Below are 18171 nucleotides of genomic sequence, written 5' to 3' on the forward strand. Positions count from 1 at the left end.
AAAATTACGAGCTCCATGAGTAATTACTTCTGTTAATAGCCTGTGGTCAAACAGATTCTCCACGCTCACTGCTACAAGTTGGACAGGAATGGAGCATTTCATGCACAAAGAGATCACAGTCTAGACAGTAGAAGTTCTGGCAGCAAGAGCAGCAAAAGATCTAAAAAATAAGTGATTATTAGGCATTAGGGAGCCAATCAGTTGTGAACATGTACAACTCTTTGACAGTTGAGTAATTCAGGTAGTGATCGACTTACCGGTGGTTCTTTTAACAGTGTAAGACAACCAGCGCAATGCCTACAAACACAAGCGTTCACTTCAATTACAAAAGCCTGGTTCAACATGAAGGATTTACTCATGAATCTTTAAAATACGCACAAAATGGAGTCTAACACCATTATCTTGTCTAGCATCATTATCATAGGGAAACAAAGATATGATCAAATAGCAATAAAAAGTTTCTATCGCTCAACTGCCGTCCTCCAGCTGTATTGCATGCCTCATAGCAACGAAATAAGTATCGGCTCTCAACATCAACCTTGACCCAGTAGCCGGTAACACAGAAGCAAGCGGGGAGACAACTATACTATGTCAATTCGGTCACCAAGGATGAGTTAAGCTCAAATAATTATTACAACTAATGCAGTCTACTCAATCCAGAGACCCCCTAAAGCCTGAACTCCAAACCACCACATCTACAGATATGCGAACCAAGTAAAGCTCACCGGTATTTTGAGTCACTCGCTCTAGAAATATTGACATTCTTCAGTCAGCATTAAGATACTTTTATTATAGCTGATGATAGACTAAAACTGGCAGTGGCAGTTATCTCCACCACAAATGTTATAAAACAATAGGTTATGTGTGAAGGAGTGAGTGAGTACCTAAAATACGATCCTAAAAATGGTGAGCAATTCAAAACGCTTTAGAAGTATTTCGCTATTACAATTAAGGGGGCAAATAAAACGCACTCCCTGTACTTCAAGTTCAACTATCTGAGGCAACTTAAAAAAATCAAAACTATGTCTAAAGGAGGAGATTATGTATGATTATGCCTTTGTAGATTATGGTCAGTTAAAAAGGTTTAAAATTGTTAAAAATTTGTTAAAAATTGACACTAAGAACTATTCATAATATGAACTATTTGACAAAATACTTTCAGTATGGGTAGTACAGAAGATAAAAAGTTATCATCAAGACCTGATGGAATGTTTTGCGTATGGTATGAAATGTTAAAGAGCTACTCTGGTAACTGGTTACTCATGGGCATCCTATTAAGAGTAGCTGAATTTGTTAAAGAGCACATGAATAAGTCAAGACTAAGTGCCATTTTAGAGGTCGGTGACAAGAAGGGCATCTCAAGCCTGATTTCCGTATGACAGCGCAATGATCGTGCGCGGCCCAGTCATCGTGCGCAATGCATTGCTTAGGCAGCGATGCAGTGATTCCATAGCGCGCGTAGGCGCCATGCTTGCATTGGACAGGATGGGTGATTTCCTTACTTTTTCGTACAGAAGACCGATTTCTTCGGAAAAGAGCCCTCCGTTGCGACCTTGCGCTGTCATATAAAAACCAGGCTTACTATTTCGTACGGGCAACTGATTTCTTCAGAAAACAGCCCTCCGTTTGAATTGTGGGATTGGTTGAAAAGGTTGAGCGGTATATTGTGGGATACATCATTGCGCGCACCCGTCGCAAGGATCCATTCTGTTGGATCCTTGCGATCGGCGTACGCATGTCGCCCGATCGTCGTGCGTTGACGTTTCCACATCACAGCCGGCCTACACACGACGTCGTGCGCCTTGTTGCGCACCTTGCGCTATCATATGGAAACCAGGCTTTACTGTAAGCGCCTATATATACCTATATAAAGCTTTAAAAACTGGAAGACCTAGATCTCTTAGCAACCTGGGCTAAAGCTAAGAGTATTGATTTGCCAGAGATGGAAGCATCTGAGCTGTGTATATATTTTGCTAACAGTGCAGTCATCGTACAAGTAAAGATAAACTCAATCAATGCTTTAGTTCTATTATAAAACTTTACTTTTATCCAACAACCCGAAATGATGTCTCTAGAGAGTTTCTGAAGGGTAAAATTACCCCATAGCTATGGAACAGATCAGGAAAAAGTGCATCAGTTGATAAACACAATTTAATAAGCAGTATGTACTAGCAAACTCGTGTGGGACAAACCAAACACGGACTGTTGGTGCTCTAGTGACTCACCTTAAGTGCTCAGGTGGGAGAGAAGTGTGTTCCTCAAATGGTTGGATAGGAAAGAGGTGATGGTAGGAACGAGCAAGGTGCGGCGCTGAGACAAGTATTAATCCTACAAAAGAGAACAGGACAAGATTCGTACAACATTTTTATCACTTTCTTGCTATGCAGGAATAATCTGTTCATTGCAGGAGGAAATGTAAGAAATTCCTAACGGCTCTCTGAATGTCATGCTAATTAGTCAACTGCTCTGCAATCGGTTGGAATCCTTCACATCGCAAATCAATTTATTTTCCTATCTAATAAAAAATAATAACCTAAACTTACCTTTATTGTATAAATCTCTCAAAACCAAAACTAGTATACAATAATAACTTGGACTTAAAACTACATATTCATTAACTCTTCATACTTAACTAGCCTTAGATTTCACTTAGACTGCAATTGTAGTATTGAACTTACCACATATTTGACATTCAATAGGTAATTCGCAGTACTTGGACTGACACTGGGGACAGATGTAGCCTTTGTTACTCAGTGTAGAGCCACCCGCTGAATCTTGATGACTAAAACGAGTGACAAGCAAAATGAGCAAGTAGAATTATTGACTAAGTTTACATACAGTGAACTGAATCGCTACTCTGGACTACTCTGGACGCTGGGCTGACAAACATATCAGGGTTCCATAGGCATTGATTGATCAATTCCATAGATGCTTGTGCACCGCCATTTAAAGACCTTTTTACAGACCAATGGGCGCACAAGTCGATAAGGTCGTTTCCATGGCACAAAGATGGAACAGCGACACTGAATCTCAACGGAATGAGAGCGACACGGCGACTTCCATGATGGCATTGCAGTGCTATATAGGGGTGAGTCGCTGCACTATCACGGAATAAAAACTTAGTTAATAACAAATTCTGATAGCAAAAAGAGTTGGTAATAGTCAAATTATAATGATGAACTTACAACTATGGCCAAAACTACATTCTCAATCAACATCCTTCTATCTCCATCCAAAGCTATTTATAGAATAGACATACCGTCCCATTTCTGGCAGGCCCGTATAAATCTATTTTATAGGGAAGTGTGATACATACCAGACACACATGGATGGCTTCTCCTTGCCAGTGATGCTGTAGTGACTAGGAAATCCCATTTTAATGAGTGATGACTCTACGTTAGTCTAAAGAGGAAGAAGGAAATGAGCCACATAAAGGACTAGCTTTCAATAGACAAGCTCAATCAAATTTAGTAACCCTGAAAATAGCCGCAAGGACTGGCTTAGCAACTGATAGTTGACTACACTGAATTATTTTCTGTTCCTGTAATGGCAGTGAGCACTCGTTAACATTATAACAAGCTACAGTCTGCATTGGCACTAGTACAGTGCAAAACTACATACATGCATGCACACACAAGCGCGCATGCACGCACAATGTGATATAATGTACTTGTATAAGTCATATTATACACTGCAAGATAATGTACATGCCACGCACTCTGCTAAGAGAAGATTTACACCAGCATTATTCCACTAGTGAAATGTATGCATCAAGATCATAAAGATGTCAAACAAATGATAAAAAGTTCCAAGTAATAAAATTATTCAACTATTAAATCACATCTTATAAATATAATTACCTGATTGTCTTAAATTAAATTGTTAAATCTGATGAAAAAATAAGAAGAGTACTTTGTTTTGGTTAAGCTCACGCTAATCCCAAATATACTTGGAATGAAGAAGTGAGACAACTCCTGATGAAATATTTTACTTTAATATTTACTTCATTTAGGCTCTATAAATTTTTTTTCTGTGAGATAGAATAAAATGTGGAAAACTGCAGATCTGTGAATAAAAGTGACAGAGCAAAACCAGCAGGTAAAAATAAGCTACTGCGTCACTACTGCTAGCAGACAGACTCTACTTACAGCACTGGCTTGTGGTAGAGCGTGGGCATTGAGCAAATCTTTAAAATGGCTCTCATCCAATATAATTCCATAACTTCCTGCAAATGAAAGGTTTTAGATATAAGCAATCCCAGTGCATGACCGATGTATTGAACATGGTAAATTCATTCCTTGGTGAATTAGTAAAGAGAGCTGAACCTGCGGTAATGATCGAAAAATCCACTCTACTCTGGTACTGCGTTCACTATAGTATACAATATACATATAGTAGAAAGTGTATATACGTCTATATGCATAGTATATATACGTATATAGACTATATGTGTCTGTGTGAGCAATCCCTCAAAGATCAAGTATGTCTGCTTAGCTACCTGCAAGCAGAGGCTGTGTGCGTGTTTTTAAGAGCATTGTTGGACAAGCAATGGCCCTGTGATCTTGGCTGGACACGTCTGAGCCCGGTGGCAAGGAAACCTCGACAACTGGAGACACGCTCAGTTGTAAAAAGCAATTTAACGTTGGATGTCATTACATGTTACCACCAGTAGTCGTTTTTGGAAATTGAACTCAAAGGTCAGGCGCTCTAGACCACTAGGCCCGACGGCTCTAAATAGTATACGCATAACATACGAGACGAACTAGCGTTCAGATATTCTTTGATCAGACAGCAACTACTATCAACTAAAGATCAACTACTAAATAAACCTTTTGAGACGATGTGGGCATCTCATATTACAAAATAGACTACATAGATGTAGCCATCAAACGGCAGGCATATACGGAACCTGAGGTCTTGGTGCAGAGCTCTTTACAAATCCTAACTTCAGCGGCTAATCCGATCACAGAGCACTTGACAGCATTCTGAGACAGAGCGCTGATAGTACCTTGAATATCACTCGGATCACATGTTGTCAAACTTCCCATGATGACTATCACCTGGAATAACAACTGTAGAATATAAGAGAAAACAACTACCAACAGAATTTACACATGAGATTTATGCTTTTGTTTAATGCTTGCATATTCATCAACTTGCGGAATGACATTTAGTTTTTTACCCCAACTGTATTTTACTACCAGGAGGCAGAGTATACTGATAGTGTCAAAGGGATCAGAGGGTATAGTTGTAACAAAGGTTAGATAAAATAAAAGGTCTATTTGGGTGACACTCCCTTTTTTATTGCAATTATATCTGACCATTCAGGTTTTTCTTTCCGTCATAAAGTTGATGGAATCTAAATAATTGCATTACCTAAAACTTTATCATTTGTTCAATAAAAAAATAACTGACATGCATTGTAATTTGTACAAATTATTTCATAAATAAATTAAGACTAGTAATTGTACATATATATATCTCTATATTATATATTATTATACTTCCCAGGATTACATCAGTTGTCTATATTTCCATTCTTCAATTATATATATCATGACATATAACATGAATCCTATCTAGACTATTCAAGACAAAATGAATTGTACCTATCATAGTATGATTATTATTCCTATTACAAACAAGCTTAAAGGCGACGTGACACAAAAAAATTAACAAAAAATCTTGATTACTTTTTCATGCTTGGATTTACACAAAAAAAATTACAGATTTCTATTTATGTTTATACAAAAGTAAATTGAAAAATCGCTGTTTTATATTTGCAGAGCAGCCACAAATAGATTTTGCATGAGCTGTTATTGTATTATTTAAATAAGTTTGATCAATCATAATCAAATTTTTCAAATCCTGAATTACTGTAATAGCTATAAAATTACTCAAACTAATAGACAATGACACACAATAGAGTTCTATTCCTTAGCAATTCGCATCCAGAGAGTTATGTAAATGACAGAACTCCAACTTCATACTTCTGCTAAGATTTGTTTTACATCATAGTAATACAAATCTTTTAAATAGCCTAGTATGACACACACTATTTGAAAGGAAAATATTCGAAAGCCTCAGACAACAAAAAACGGCGCCTAAAGCATTAAATTTTTAGTAGGTCAAGTAGAGTAACAGGACATGATGTCGCACTTGTCATTGACCTGATTGTCTGCTAAAGCGCCAGTGTGTCAATCAATTATAACTGCTCACTGCCAGTGTGTCAATCAATTATAACTGCTCACTGCTAGTGTGTCAATCAATTATAACTGCTCACTGCCAGTGTGTCAATCAATTATAACTGCTCACTGCTAGTGTGTCAATCAATTATAACTGCTCACTGCTAGTGTGTCAATCAATTATAACTGCTCACTGCCAGTGTGTCAATCAATTATAACTGCTCACTGCCAGTGTGTCAATCAATTATTAATTATTTGACAAAGACATTACTCTTGATTAAAGTAAAGTTGCTTGCCCTGTAATACTTTTCATAAGGAAGCGTAGACTTTGTCAATATCCTAGAACTACAGTGCACCCTCAGGATACGATTACCCTAATATACATTTTTCCCCTTACAAAGTGGAACATGATGATTTTTTCACCTCACCATACAAATCTTTTTTCACCATATGAATTCTACCAAATTTTTGCTCGAGTTCAAATTTGGCTGTCGGTGTGCTTATTACGTGTGTCCAAATAATAAAGACACCAAAATGCTGTTCGTCGAAAATATTTTCACAGTGCCTGAAAGAGACACGATGACCGATTTCTCCGAGTTCAACAATTCTCGTGTGTAAAACAGTAACATTTTCCCTTTAAAAGCAGTAGCAAAGTTGGAGTTGCGATTCCCTTCATACCAAAAGTCTAGTGGTCAGACAACTTAAGTAACCTGCTAACAAAATCCACTTCATTACAAAAACACAATAGTTTGGGTTTTCTTGCCTAATTCGGTTGAAAAATATTTTAAACAGGTTAGGTAAAGGTTACAGTGAAAGCAAAGACAGAAACGAATTAGTAATAAAATTTAAGTGGTAAAAAGTTGAAATTCAGTAAAATAGTTAAAAATACATACTAAAACTTAGCTGCGCGCGTGCGTGTATTCAAATTTAATGTCATACATCTATGTACGTCTGTCTTGAAGGTAAGAACTCCCTATAGTACATTATAATGTTACATTTTATTGCAGATCATAACCACTAAATACAATAAAGTTGCTGTAGTTACTATAGTTACTAAGGTTAACATACTATTTTGTTACTAATTTTCCCACGAGCAAACAGAGCGAAGCGATTGGTTGGGATATTTATGATAAATGCACATGTGCACACAACTCCCGAAAATTATTCATCAACAATGAGACGAACCCTTGTATCAAAATTTCATCAACAAATTCAACCATCGTTTTGTAGAGTCGTTAAAGTATAATAACGATACAAAACACATACAAACCTATTTAAATATGTTACCAAGTCTTTGTAAACCGTCGTTATTATCTTAAAACTTACCCATCTGATCGGATTATACACAAATAGACAGATTTATTTGGACGAAAATCGTTATTAAAACTTGCTAAGCCTCACTTTTATAAAATTTAAGACCGGAAATTGAAACGCCGAGCGACAAAGAATAGAACGATTAAGTTGTGCGCAGTTCACGAAAAAATAACATGCACTTTTCACCAGTCTATAGCATTGTCGGATTGCCGAAGGTTTCGGTAATTAACATAGGAGTACTGAAATCGTTTCATTTTTGCCGGTTTCAAATTAACTGACATTTCAGACACATTTGAGTACTTTGGTATTCTAACTGATGTCCAACGCAGTGTAAGTAAAGGAAATGACGATGATATTTTTTTCTAACAATTTTTATGAGATTACGATATTTAATTATAAGTTTGGATACTCGTCTTGATACTTCTTGATATTGTTAGCTATGACGTTTTAAAATGTAAACAAAATTGTGCATTGGTTTTCTATTATTACTGTATTACTATTACTACGTTTGGATATTCTTTTTGATACTTCTTGATATTGTTAGCTATGACGTTTTGAAATGTAAACAGAATTGTGCATTGGTTTTATATTATTACTATATTAATAATGTTGGTTATTCTAATAATATCAGTGCATTTTACTTCTGATATTGGCCAATATTGCATTTCTCCTATTGCAGGGGGAGAGATATAAACATATAATCTTTTCCTTTCATTATTGCTGTTTGTTGCACATAACACCCACTACATTACAGCTACCATTGCAGTTATCCTATTGCACTGCAGTGCCATTTGACTGCTAATATTGCATTTCTCAACCATCAGTACCCTTTCTTTTTTCCAATATCACTTTGGTCGTGGGCTGTATGACAGTGGAATTTCTAGTTAATATGTACAGCAATTAGATAAAAATTTTGATGATTTTTACCAGAGGATGTCAGCATTATATAATTACTACGGTTTCTATAACCCTACATATGATTTTTTCACGAGGGTGCACTGTACTAGAATTAATATACAAGAGTTCACAACTCTCATCTATCCTAGCCGACCCATCACAGTTTCCATTTACCTCCTTACTGGTGTGTGCAGGCACATGCTTGAGTGTATGATAGGCGAGCTCGAGGCTGTTTTGCAGAGAGAATTCCCCGGTACATTCCGCCTTTCTTAGCTTCTCTATGCAGCTGTTCAATCTCTCTGGGTTTCCTATGAGTCAAGGCAGCTTTAGATACAGGAAAGTTAATGACACAAAATAATGACCTGAACAACTAACACTGTATTATAGGCAAATAATAAATGAAACATTTTTTTCACAATGTCGTCTTCGCTATGACCAGTCTTGTCAGACATATTACGGCTATGGAGGTTTCACTAATTGAAGATGAATGGAGTTTTGGTGATTTTTATTGAACAATAGTACTACTGAGAATTTAGCAGTCATAATAATGCCGTAAGCTATAATAACGCCGTAAGCTATAATAACGCCGTAAGCTATAATAACGCCGTAAGCTATAATAACGCCGTAAGCTATAATAACGCCGTAAGCTATAATAACGCCGTAAGCTATAATAACGCCGTAAGCTATAATAACGCCGTAAGCTATAATAACGCCGTAAGTTATAATAACGCCGTAAGCTATAATAACGCCATAAGCTATAATAACGCCGTAAGCTATAATAACGCCATAAGATATAATAACGCCATAAGCTATAATAACGCCATAAGGTATAATAACGCCTTAACCTATAATAACGCCGTAAGCTATAATAACGCCCTAAGCTATAATAACGCCCTAAGCTATAATAACGCCATAAGGTATAATAACGCCAGAAGGTATAATAAAATTGATGTCTTGTCCGACTCAGAATATGCTCACAGTGGTAGAAAAATGGCTGAAAAAGTATTCGAGCATTCTGTAACACATTTGTAGCCCTGTTCTTATCTTGTAGCCCTGTTGATGTGAAACTTTATGCTGATTAATTTGGTATCTAAACTTTGTTATGGATTGTGTGGTTCAAACGTTATGACAATTTATATACATCCTTGTCAAATATAAGAGTTTTACCACATATTTAATTTTGAGGTTATAAGATTAATTTGGCAGCGAAGGAGTTATTACAACAGAAAAAAACTTCTTTAATATCAAGTTTACAATCTCACGCAAGAGAAACTAAGAACATGAGGTTAGAGGTCAAGTAGATGTACATAGTAAGTATTCTATAGGTATAGGTAAGTATTCAACTCTCCAAGCGCTGACTCATCAATACAATGAATAAGAGAGCAATGTATGTAGGCATGTGATGCCAGTGATATTCAAGCTGAATTTAGCACAAAATCCTTACATCATAAACAAATAGCAACAGAATGCAATAGCCTCACCTCCAAGCTCTGCCACCTTCTCAGCTCTTTTCTTACTAGAAGTTACAATCCCGAGTTGGCTTATCGGATTCTGATCAAAGTAGGAGTCTATGAAGAGCTCGCACAACTGCAGTAGATAATAAATATCAGCCATAGACAGCAACTCACAATAATGACTATCAACAGTCACTTTCGACAGCGACTGACAACAGTGACATTCAGTAATGACTATCAACAGCGGCATGAAACCATAAACATTAACCACGGCTACCAGTGACAGACAACAGCGAGTACCAACCATCGATATTGGCAGCAACTGACAACAGAGACTATCAACAGTGACTAACAGTAACTAATACAAACCACATGAGAAATCAGTGAGCGTGACATAATCGCTGACTTAGCATAACATGTTATGAGTCAGGCTCATCACATTACTGAGTCAGCGCTAGTGCTTAGAAATGCCAACCCAAACTCTGCTAGCCATTTTAAAGAGGGCAACCTTATCATTTGTCCCCGATGAAGGGAGATGCAAGCAAGTCTTATTAAGTAGGTGAGCTCACCTTTAAAGCCGAGTGCCACCTCGTAGGGTGAAGATCTTTGTCAGCCATAGAGCTAGAACCATCTAATATAATAAAAGTGTGTCTCATCTGCAATCATCCGACAACCAATTTTAAGGAATTAAATAAATTTCATTTCTGCTACCAAAAAATCTGTCTAAAAATCCAAATATACTAATGTAGTTGAAAAACCGCTATAATACACATCTAGCTGACTTTGTGTACATAATTTGTGACGATGATGTACAGCCTATCAGTATATCTCCAATCAATTGAAAGCGTACAGCTACTATAAAGTAAAAGGCAAGTAGGTTTTTCCCATTTTTGATGTATGAAATACAAATATGTATTTCTGCATAAATATTTCTGTATAAATCAGCACAAAATCACCAGCAGTGCCAAAGTACAAGAATGTCATACTTTATTCTACTATAAATAAAACACAATAAATTACCTATATGATTTTGTATAACTGACCATGCCGAGCTTGGTGTTTGGTACTCGACTTGCACGAAGGCGTTTTCTAGCTCGTTGAATTTCAGCGACACTGGCATGTAGCGTTCCATCTTGATCTTCCGTTATAGCCTCCCTACAACAGACATTGAGAAATCTTCGCAAATTTGTAGAAAAAATTATCAAACAATCTCTGGGGAATGAGTTTTAGACAGCACGGCCCGTGATAGGTTTTGATAGGTTTAGCTGGGTAAGTGGTCTAGAGTGTTGGCTAACCGGGGAGGTCCTACACACCTATTAGATCGAGAAAATCTAATAATAGAAAAAATCTTCAATTTGTAAATTGGTTTAACCAGAAAATAAAACTTCTAATATGAATTGATCGGCTCTACTAGTGAGTCCCCTTATGACCTACTAGACATTATCATATACATTACAAATGATAATTCAGTCTTACATCATTCTTACTGCTAGCAAATTTCATTGAGTCACAATTATAACCTTAAATATCTACAGCGACTTTTTGAAGGAAAACATCTTCGGTAGGAAAGAAGTAGCTCCCAATTTGGTAAAGTCAAATTTAATAGAAATATGATATATCTAGCGAGTGTGTCGGCACAAATGAAAAAAATTTAGGTTCAGTATCAAAGTTAAAAAGATGAATGCAAACTTGATTAGACAGTATCATCAAATAAAAGCCAAGTATAGGGAATCACAAAAACAGCGCTTTATAACTTTCACTGAAATTGATAAAAACTGGTAAAAAAAATTCATTTCTATTCTTTCTGCAATATGTAAGGGGATCCAGACGCCAACTCCAGACAGGAATTCCCATTTATATTTTTGACATCACGGAATGAAGAGGTCAAGGACAAAAGAGAGATGGAAAGTGTTTGCGGTTTGTTGAGAGTGCTGGAGAAAGGCTGGAGTGAAGGCTACAATTATATCGGAGACATCCTGAGTCGGCTCTTGCGGAAGATGAGCAACTTGCAGACTGACAATCAAGTAAGACCATATAGCTTCATACGGTGTCAGAATATACCAAACCTACAGGCTTTATCGTGTAAAACGTTTTTGTGTAACAGTATTTCACAATACAGCGAGTTCATGAGAGGGCATAGATTCGCTGGAAGCTGTTTGCGTTGAGGCCTAAAGGTTGCAGGAAGAGTGCGAACTCAATTGTTGTGAGTAATGTTTCCTGGAATTTCGGCCCCATTAACACTTACGACCAATAGTGAATGGTTCCGCCATTTTTTTATATTTCGGTGTTAACTAATTTGTTGCCTGTTAACCACAACCCCTCATATCTTCTTGATTGTGGTGCGCTGCCAGTATAACAGTATAAAGTATGTCTGCTAGTGGTGAAACCAAGTCTGAAAAGTTTGTCAAGCCCCTGGATTTTTCCTCTGGCAACCTGGCCACTGCTTGGAGAATTCTTAAAGAGCAATTTAATATACAGTGCACCTTCAAGATACGATTACTCTGATACATGAAATTTTCACCTTATGAAGTGGAGCATGATGATTTTTTCCCTCACCGCATTAATCTTATTTCACCATACGAATTCAACAAAATTTTAGCCCGAGTTTGAATTTGGCAGTCAGTGTGCTTATTACGTACATCAAAATAATAAACACACCGAAATGCTGTTTGACAAAAAAAATTTTCACAAGGCCTGAAAGAGACACGATGACTTCTCTCAGTTCAGCAATTCTCGTGTGTAAGACGTTAATATTTTCCTTTGAAATCGGTAGCAAAGTTAGAGTTGCGATTTCTTCACAGTGGTCAGACAACTTCTCTTAACCTGCTAACAAAAATCAACTTTATTATGACAACAGCATCATTTGGCTTTTTTGCCGAGCTAGGTTAAAAAAGTTTTAAAGAGATTCGCCAAAAGTTATAATGAAAGTGAAGACAGAAAGCAATGTGATAAAATTTTGGTGATAAAAAGTTGAAATTCAGTAAAATAGGTAAAAATACATACTAACACTTAGCTTTGAGTGTGTGTGCTTGGTAAGCTAAACTTATTTGAGGTGAATTCAAAGTTGATGCTATACGTTCGCCTATTTGAAAGTAAGAGCTACCTACGGTACATTATAATGTTGCATTTTATTACAGATTATAACCATGAAATACAATAAAGTTACTGTAGTTAACTATAGTTACTAAGGTTAACATACTATTTTGTTACTAATTTTTACTATGTACAGCCCTTATATATCGTATCCTGAGGGTGCACTGTATGTGATTGTGAAGAAATTAGGAGAGCTTACTGCAGACGAACAGATTGGTCCAATGCTTATGACCATGGGTAGTGACTCTATACCGGCATACAATCAGTTCACCTTTGTGCCATCGACAAGGACAAAGAGAAAACTCTAGGCAATTGCATAGAATTTTTTAATACATATTTAAGCCTGTTAAAAATGTTATTTTGGAACGCTCAGTGTTTAATAAGACGGTGCAACAACCTGATCAATCTCTGCACCAGCTTATAGTAAAACTCCAAGTCCAGAGTAAAAATGGCGATTACGGTGATATGCGAGATGACCTAGTCAGGGACAGAATTGTGATAGGGATGCGTGACCTCGAGCTCCGCAAAAACCTTATAGATAGGCCTGATCTCACACTGAGTTATGCATTCAAAAAGCGAAGCAATGTGTCAAATCAGGAGCATGCAGCTGCAATGGCTTCTACATCCGGTGCACTGAGACCCGGTAAAGAGAAGTATGCTGGGAATGTGGATGCGGTACAACAGTAAAATGCCGGATTGTCTAAACAAATGACAGGCACTGAGGAAAACAAGAGCAGTAACGCGAAGGACAACCAGTGCTCAAATTGTGGAAAGTGGAAACATTTTGGTGGTCGCTGCCTGGCAAAAAGTTTGGGCTGCAACAAATGTAAGAAAACAAATCACTGGGCAAAAATGTGAATAGGAGCCAAGCAAGTACTCAAACTGGAAGAAAATGACGATAGATTAGAGAGTTTGTTCTTAGGGAGTTCCCAATGACTGAGCCGGGTAAATCACATGGGCAAGATTTCGGAGACCAAAAATGCCTTGTACATAGAGTTACAGGTAAACACTAAAAAGGTGAAATTTAAAGTACACTCTGGTGCTGCAGTCTCCACCATACCAATTAGTGTCTGCGATGATCTTGGTTTGAAACTGACATTTATGACTCGAGAATTTTTCGGCGCTGGGAATGCTAAGCCTACAGTAATTAAAGTGGCTATCGTGGAATTGTCTAATGAAGGAACATGCCACAAAAATAATGTATACGTTATTGAGGAGCTAGCCAAACCACTATTAGCCAAGCCGGCCATCAAACGGCTGGGCATTCTCAGAGTATCTGAAGTCTCAGAGGTCTCCTCAACAGGTTGGAAAGATAAGTCGCCGTCATTGTTCTCATGCTTAGGTACCAAGAGATCCAAAGTTCATATTCAGCTGAAAAACAATTAACCCTATTCGCTCAATCGACTCCCAGAAGGATAGCGACAGCCTCTGCAGAGAAGCTCCACAGAGCGAAGAGGATCAGAGTCATTCAGAGGATAGAGGAGCCCATAAACTAGTACGCTCCTTGTATCGTGGTACCAAAGAAAGATGGGAAAATCACAGTATACATAGATTTCACCTGCTTGAATAAAGCAGCGGAGAGGGCATATCACCCACTTCCAGCCACTGATAAGACAACAGCCAGCCTGGGTGTATCATGAGTATTCTCGATATTAGATGCACACTGCAGATACTGGCAGCTTCGGTTAGATGAAAGTTCACAGAAACTGACTACTTTTATCACACCGTTTAGTAGGTTTTTCTGCACGCATCTACCATTTAGCAGCTTATCCGAATCTAAAATATTTCAGAGAGAGATGCAGAAGGCCCTGGAAGGTATTGAAGGTGTTTTGTGTCAGATGGATGACATATTAATTCCTACTGTGACTGAAAAAAGCCCAGCAGTAAAGTGAAAGAGGTCCTATCTTATTTGGCTTCGGCATGCATCACTTTAAACGAGACAAAGTGCAAGTTTTTCCAGACTCGTGTCACCTTTCTGAGTCACATTATTGAGAAATTGGGGATACATGCAGATCCAGGAAAAGTATTAGCCATACAGGATTTATCTATCCCAAAAAAACAGGAAAGGCTTGAAAAGATTCTTTGGTAACTTGGTATGGTTAATTATCCAGGTAAGTTTATATCTACTCTAGAGGATGACGCTGTCAAGATGAGATCTCTCCTGAAACCGAAAGATGATTGGTATTGGACATCTGGGATGACCGAAGAATTTGAAGTGCTGAAGCAGAAGATCTTCTAATTCCTGGTGTTAGTCCTATTTAATATGGAGGCCAAAACCTGGCTTTTTACCGATGCGTCCTTCAATGGTTTGGGAGCAGCTATGTTCTAGAAAACTGCTGATGGCTTCAAGCCTATAGCCTTGGCATCGTGGGCCCTTATGAACACAGAAAAGCAGTGTGCCCAAATAGAAAAAGAAGCTCTGGCCATGTGTTGGGCAACGAAAAAATTCTACTAGTAACTAGCTGGCTTCGACTTCAAAATCAAAACTGACCATAAACCCCTGGTGACAATCCTGGCGGAGAAAGAACTGTATAAACACTCCATCCGTGTTCATATGATGTCACATACGTCTCTGAAGGAAAGTTGATATTTGCTGATGCCCTGAGCAAAGCCCTAGCAGAAACAGAACGAGTGTCAGCACCAGAGCCTCTACTCATTCAGGAAGTGATGGAAGAGCTCCTGCTCCTCGAGCTATGGAAGATATCTCGAGCCAAGAGAAAAGTAGTCAAGGTTGCCCTCTCAACAGACCCATAGCTAGTCAGTTGATAATATATATTTAGAATGGCTGGCCAAACTACCGTGATCTGCCTTAATGTCTTAAGTATAATTCATTCAAAGAGAAAATTACTGTCATTGGAGGATTGCTATTTTATTACAACAGATTGTATATACTCCTGGGTGAACGGGAGAGGGTTCTGTATGACACTCATAAAGGGCATCTGAGGAGGAACCTTTGTCTCAAAAAAGCCCAGAAAATGATTTGGTGGCCAGGGATGTCTCAGAACATCAGAGAGATGGTAAAGTGCTGCAACACATGCCTTCACTTTAGAAAAATACCCACTGAGCCATTGATCCTACTCCCCTTCCCGAAAGACCATGGTGGCAGCTTGCAATAAATTTCTCCACCGTTGATGATAGAAGCAGTGAGTATTTAGTTATTAGTAACTATTATAGTCAGTTCATGGTCGCTGAAAAGTTGGGATATTCAGATCTGTGCAGAATTGGCGACAAGGTCATATGTGCATTAGGTGTACCACACATCATTGTATCAGATCACAGTCCATAGTTTATTTCTGAAAACTTCGCTCAACTCATGGAGAAATGGGATACTATTCATCGAACCAGTTCCCCTAGAAACCCTCAAGCAAATGGCTATGCAAAAAGAGGAGTGCAAGCACTCAAAAAGCATGTAGCGAAAAATGTTGAGATTGAATCTGCTATTATGCGTTATAATGACAGTCCTTTGCAGAATGGCTATACCCCTGCCAAGCTGCTCATGGGAAGAGGTATGAATTCATAAGGCTATCTCGACAACAGTCCAGTGAACGTAAAGAAGTTTTGTGCTTATGAAGCTGATTACGGAGGTAAGCAGGCTCATAAGTTCAATCAGTAACACAGGGCGGTTGAACAGGGCCCAGTGCTTATCGGAGCTTTGGTGGTTTTCAATTACCCCTCAGCTAAATCTTCAAGGGCTATTGTGATGACGTTTTCAGGTAGAGAAGTTGAGCTAGAGAAGTTGCATTGAAAACAATGGAGCCGTGCTGCGCAGGAACAGAAAACTAGTGCAGATCAATAATCGCATCGAGTCGTCCCCATCTGAACATATGTCAAGAGAAGAGTCTTCTAATCCGACACTGAACACTGGAAGTGAAGCGAGCACCAGTCAGGTAACCACTATGCCTAAGAGAAAGAACTTCACAAAGACTGGACCTCGACAGTCGCCGGTGCTAGATGCGCCTACTTCTGCACCTCTACGATTACAGACTCCTCAAGTGAAGAAGATTGGTTAGCAATCATCTCCCTCAGAAAGCGGTTGCTCTCCACCTGCACTAACTCCGGCACTTGCTCGAAAGCCCATAGAATTCGGTGGATCAACCGGTTTCGACGGTCAGTCTCAGCCAACACTTGCCTCCTCTAGTACTCATCGTCAAAGTGTACAAAACCATCGGACGCAAGCTAAGAGAGTTGTAAAACCTCCAGATGGATTCGATTTGTAATAGGCGTATTTGCGTTTGATGCCTTGTTTTGTAAATAATGTCCATGTTTCTATACTCACTGACTTTTATGTTGTTAACCTTGTCATTTTGCTAGTTTTGAATTTCCGCCTCTCCTCCATGGTGTGCCGACACTTACGGTATAAAGATTTGGATAAATCTCGGGGGAAGGTGTAAGAGAATTCTAGACAGGAATTGTTATTTATATTCATGACATCACGGAATGAAAAGGTCAGACAAAGGAGGGACAGATAGTGTTTGTGGTTTGATGAGAGAGCTGGAGAGAGACTAGAGCGAAGGCTACGATTAGACTAGGAGGCATCCTGAGTCGGCCCTTGCCTAAGTCGAGCAACTTGCGGACTGATAATCAAGTAAGACCATATGGCTTCATACAATAGAATTCTTTTGCTCTCCATTGCAAAATTTAACTTTTAATTTTAGTCAGGCTATTTTTCGAGGTATTTGAAAACAAGCCTAGCTATAAACATGGTATACATTAGTTGTCTTTGTCGTTTAGGAGTTATATTTTATTCAGATTTGTTTTGTAATTCAAATGCAATGAACGTAACTTGATTTAACTATGAGTTCACAAAAACACATGTTGAGTATCTTAAAAATTAGTATTTTCCTCATTATACCAAATCCAAATAAATCTGATTTTTACAATGAACGGTATCGTATGTAAAACTTATTTAATACACACCAGGTCTTTTCGTATCCAGTTTCCCATCTGTAATTCGCATCACTAGTGCTCGGTTCTAAATCATCGCCAACATTGTTAGTAGTTTTGTACATAGACATGACGGACCATTAGCAAAAACAGCACAAACGAAAATGTTACAATGCTAATAGTCAGCAGTGATACGGGTGTACTCGGTGGGTCTAGCGCGGCTTTGGACATAAGAAAATTCGGAATGGGTTCGCGCTTTCGATGACCTTTGCCATTTGCATTTGCCAATAAAAATTTGGCTCGGCTCTTGACAACCAATAAAAAATTAGTAAAATAAGCTAGGT

General features: G+C 38.2%; 1 protein-coding gene across 2 annotated transcripts; it reads right to left on the reverse strand.

Moving 5' to 3' along the window:
• Positions 1 to 19: 19 nt before the first annotated feature.
• On the reverse strand, positions 20 to 18045 carry LOC137401176 (general transcription factor IIH subunit 2-like). Of its 2 annotated transcripts, XM_068087556.1 has the most exons (13): positions 17861 to 18045; positions 10894 to 11005; positions 10420 to 10506; positions 9878 to 9983; positions 8571 to 8704; positions 4910 to 5060; positions 4149 to 4225; positions 3317 to 3402; positions 2679 to 2782; positions 2226 to 2328; positions 726 to 746; positions 258 to 297; positions 20 to 160 (listed from the first exon to the last, which is right to left on the reverse strand). In XM_068087556.1, the coding sequence occupies exons 1-13, from the start codon at positions 17956 to 17958 to the stop codon at positions 47 to 49; spliced, it is 1233 nt and encodes a 410-aa protein (XP_067943657.1). In that variant the 5' UTR covers positions 17959 to 18045; the 3' UTR covers positions 20 to 46. The 2 variants fall into 2 exon arrangements, with proteins under 2 accessions (XP_067943657.1, XP_067943658.1); XM_068087557.1 differs by lacking the exon at positions 726 to 746.
• Between the last annotated feature and the right edge of the window lie 126 nt (positions 18046 to 18171).

Source organism: Watersipora subatra, chromosome 7 (assembly GCF_963576615.1).
Source record: "Watersipora subatra chromosome 7, tzWatSuba1.1, whole genome shotgun sequence".
NCBI lineage: Eukaryota > Metazoa > Bryozoa > Gymnolaemata > Cheilostomatida > Watersiporidae > Watersipora > Watersipora subatra.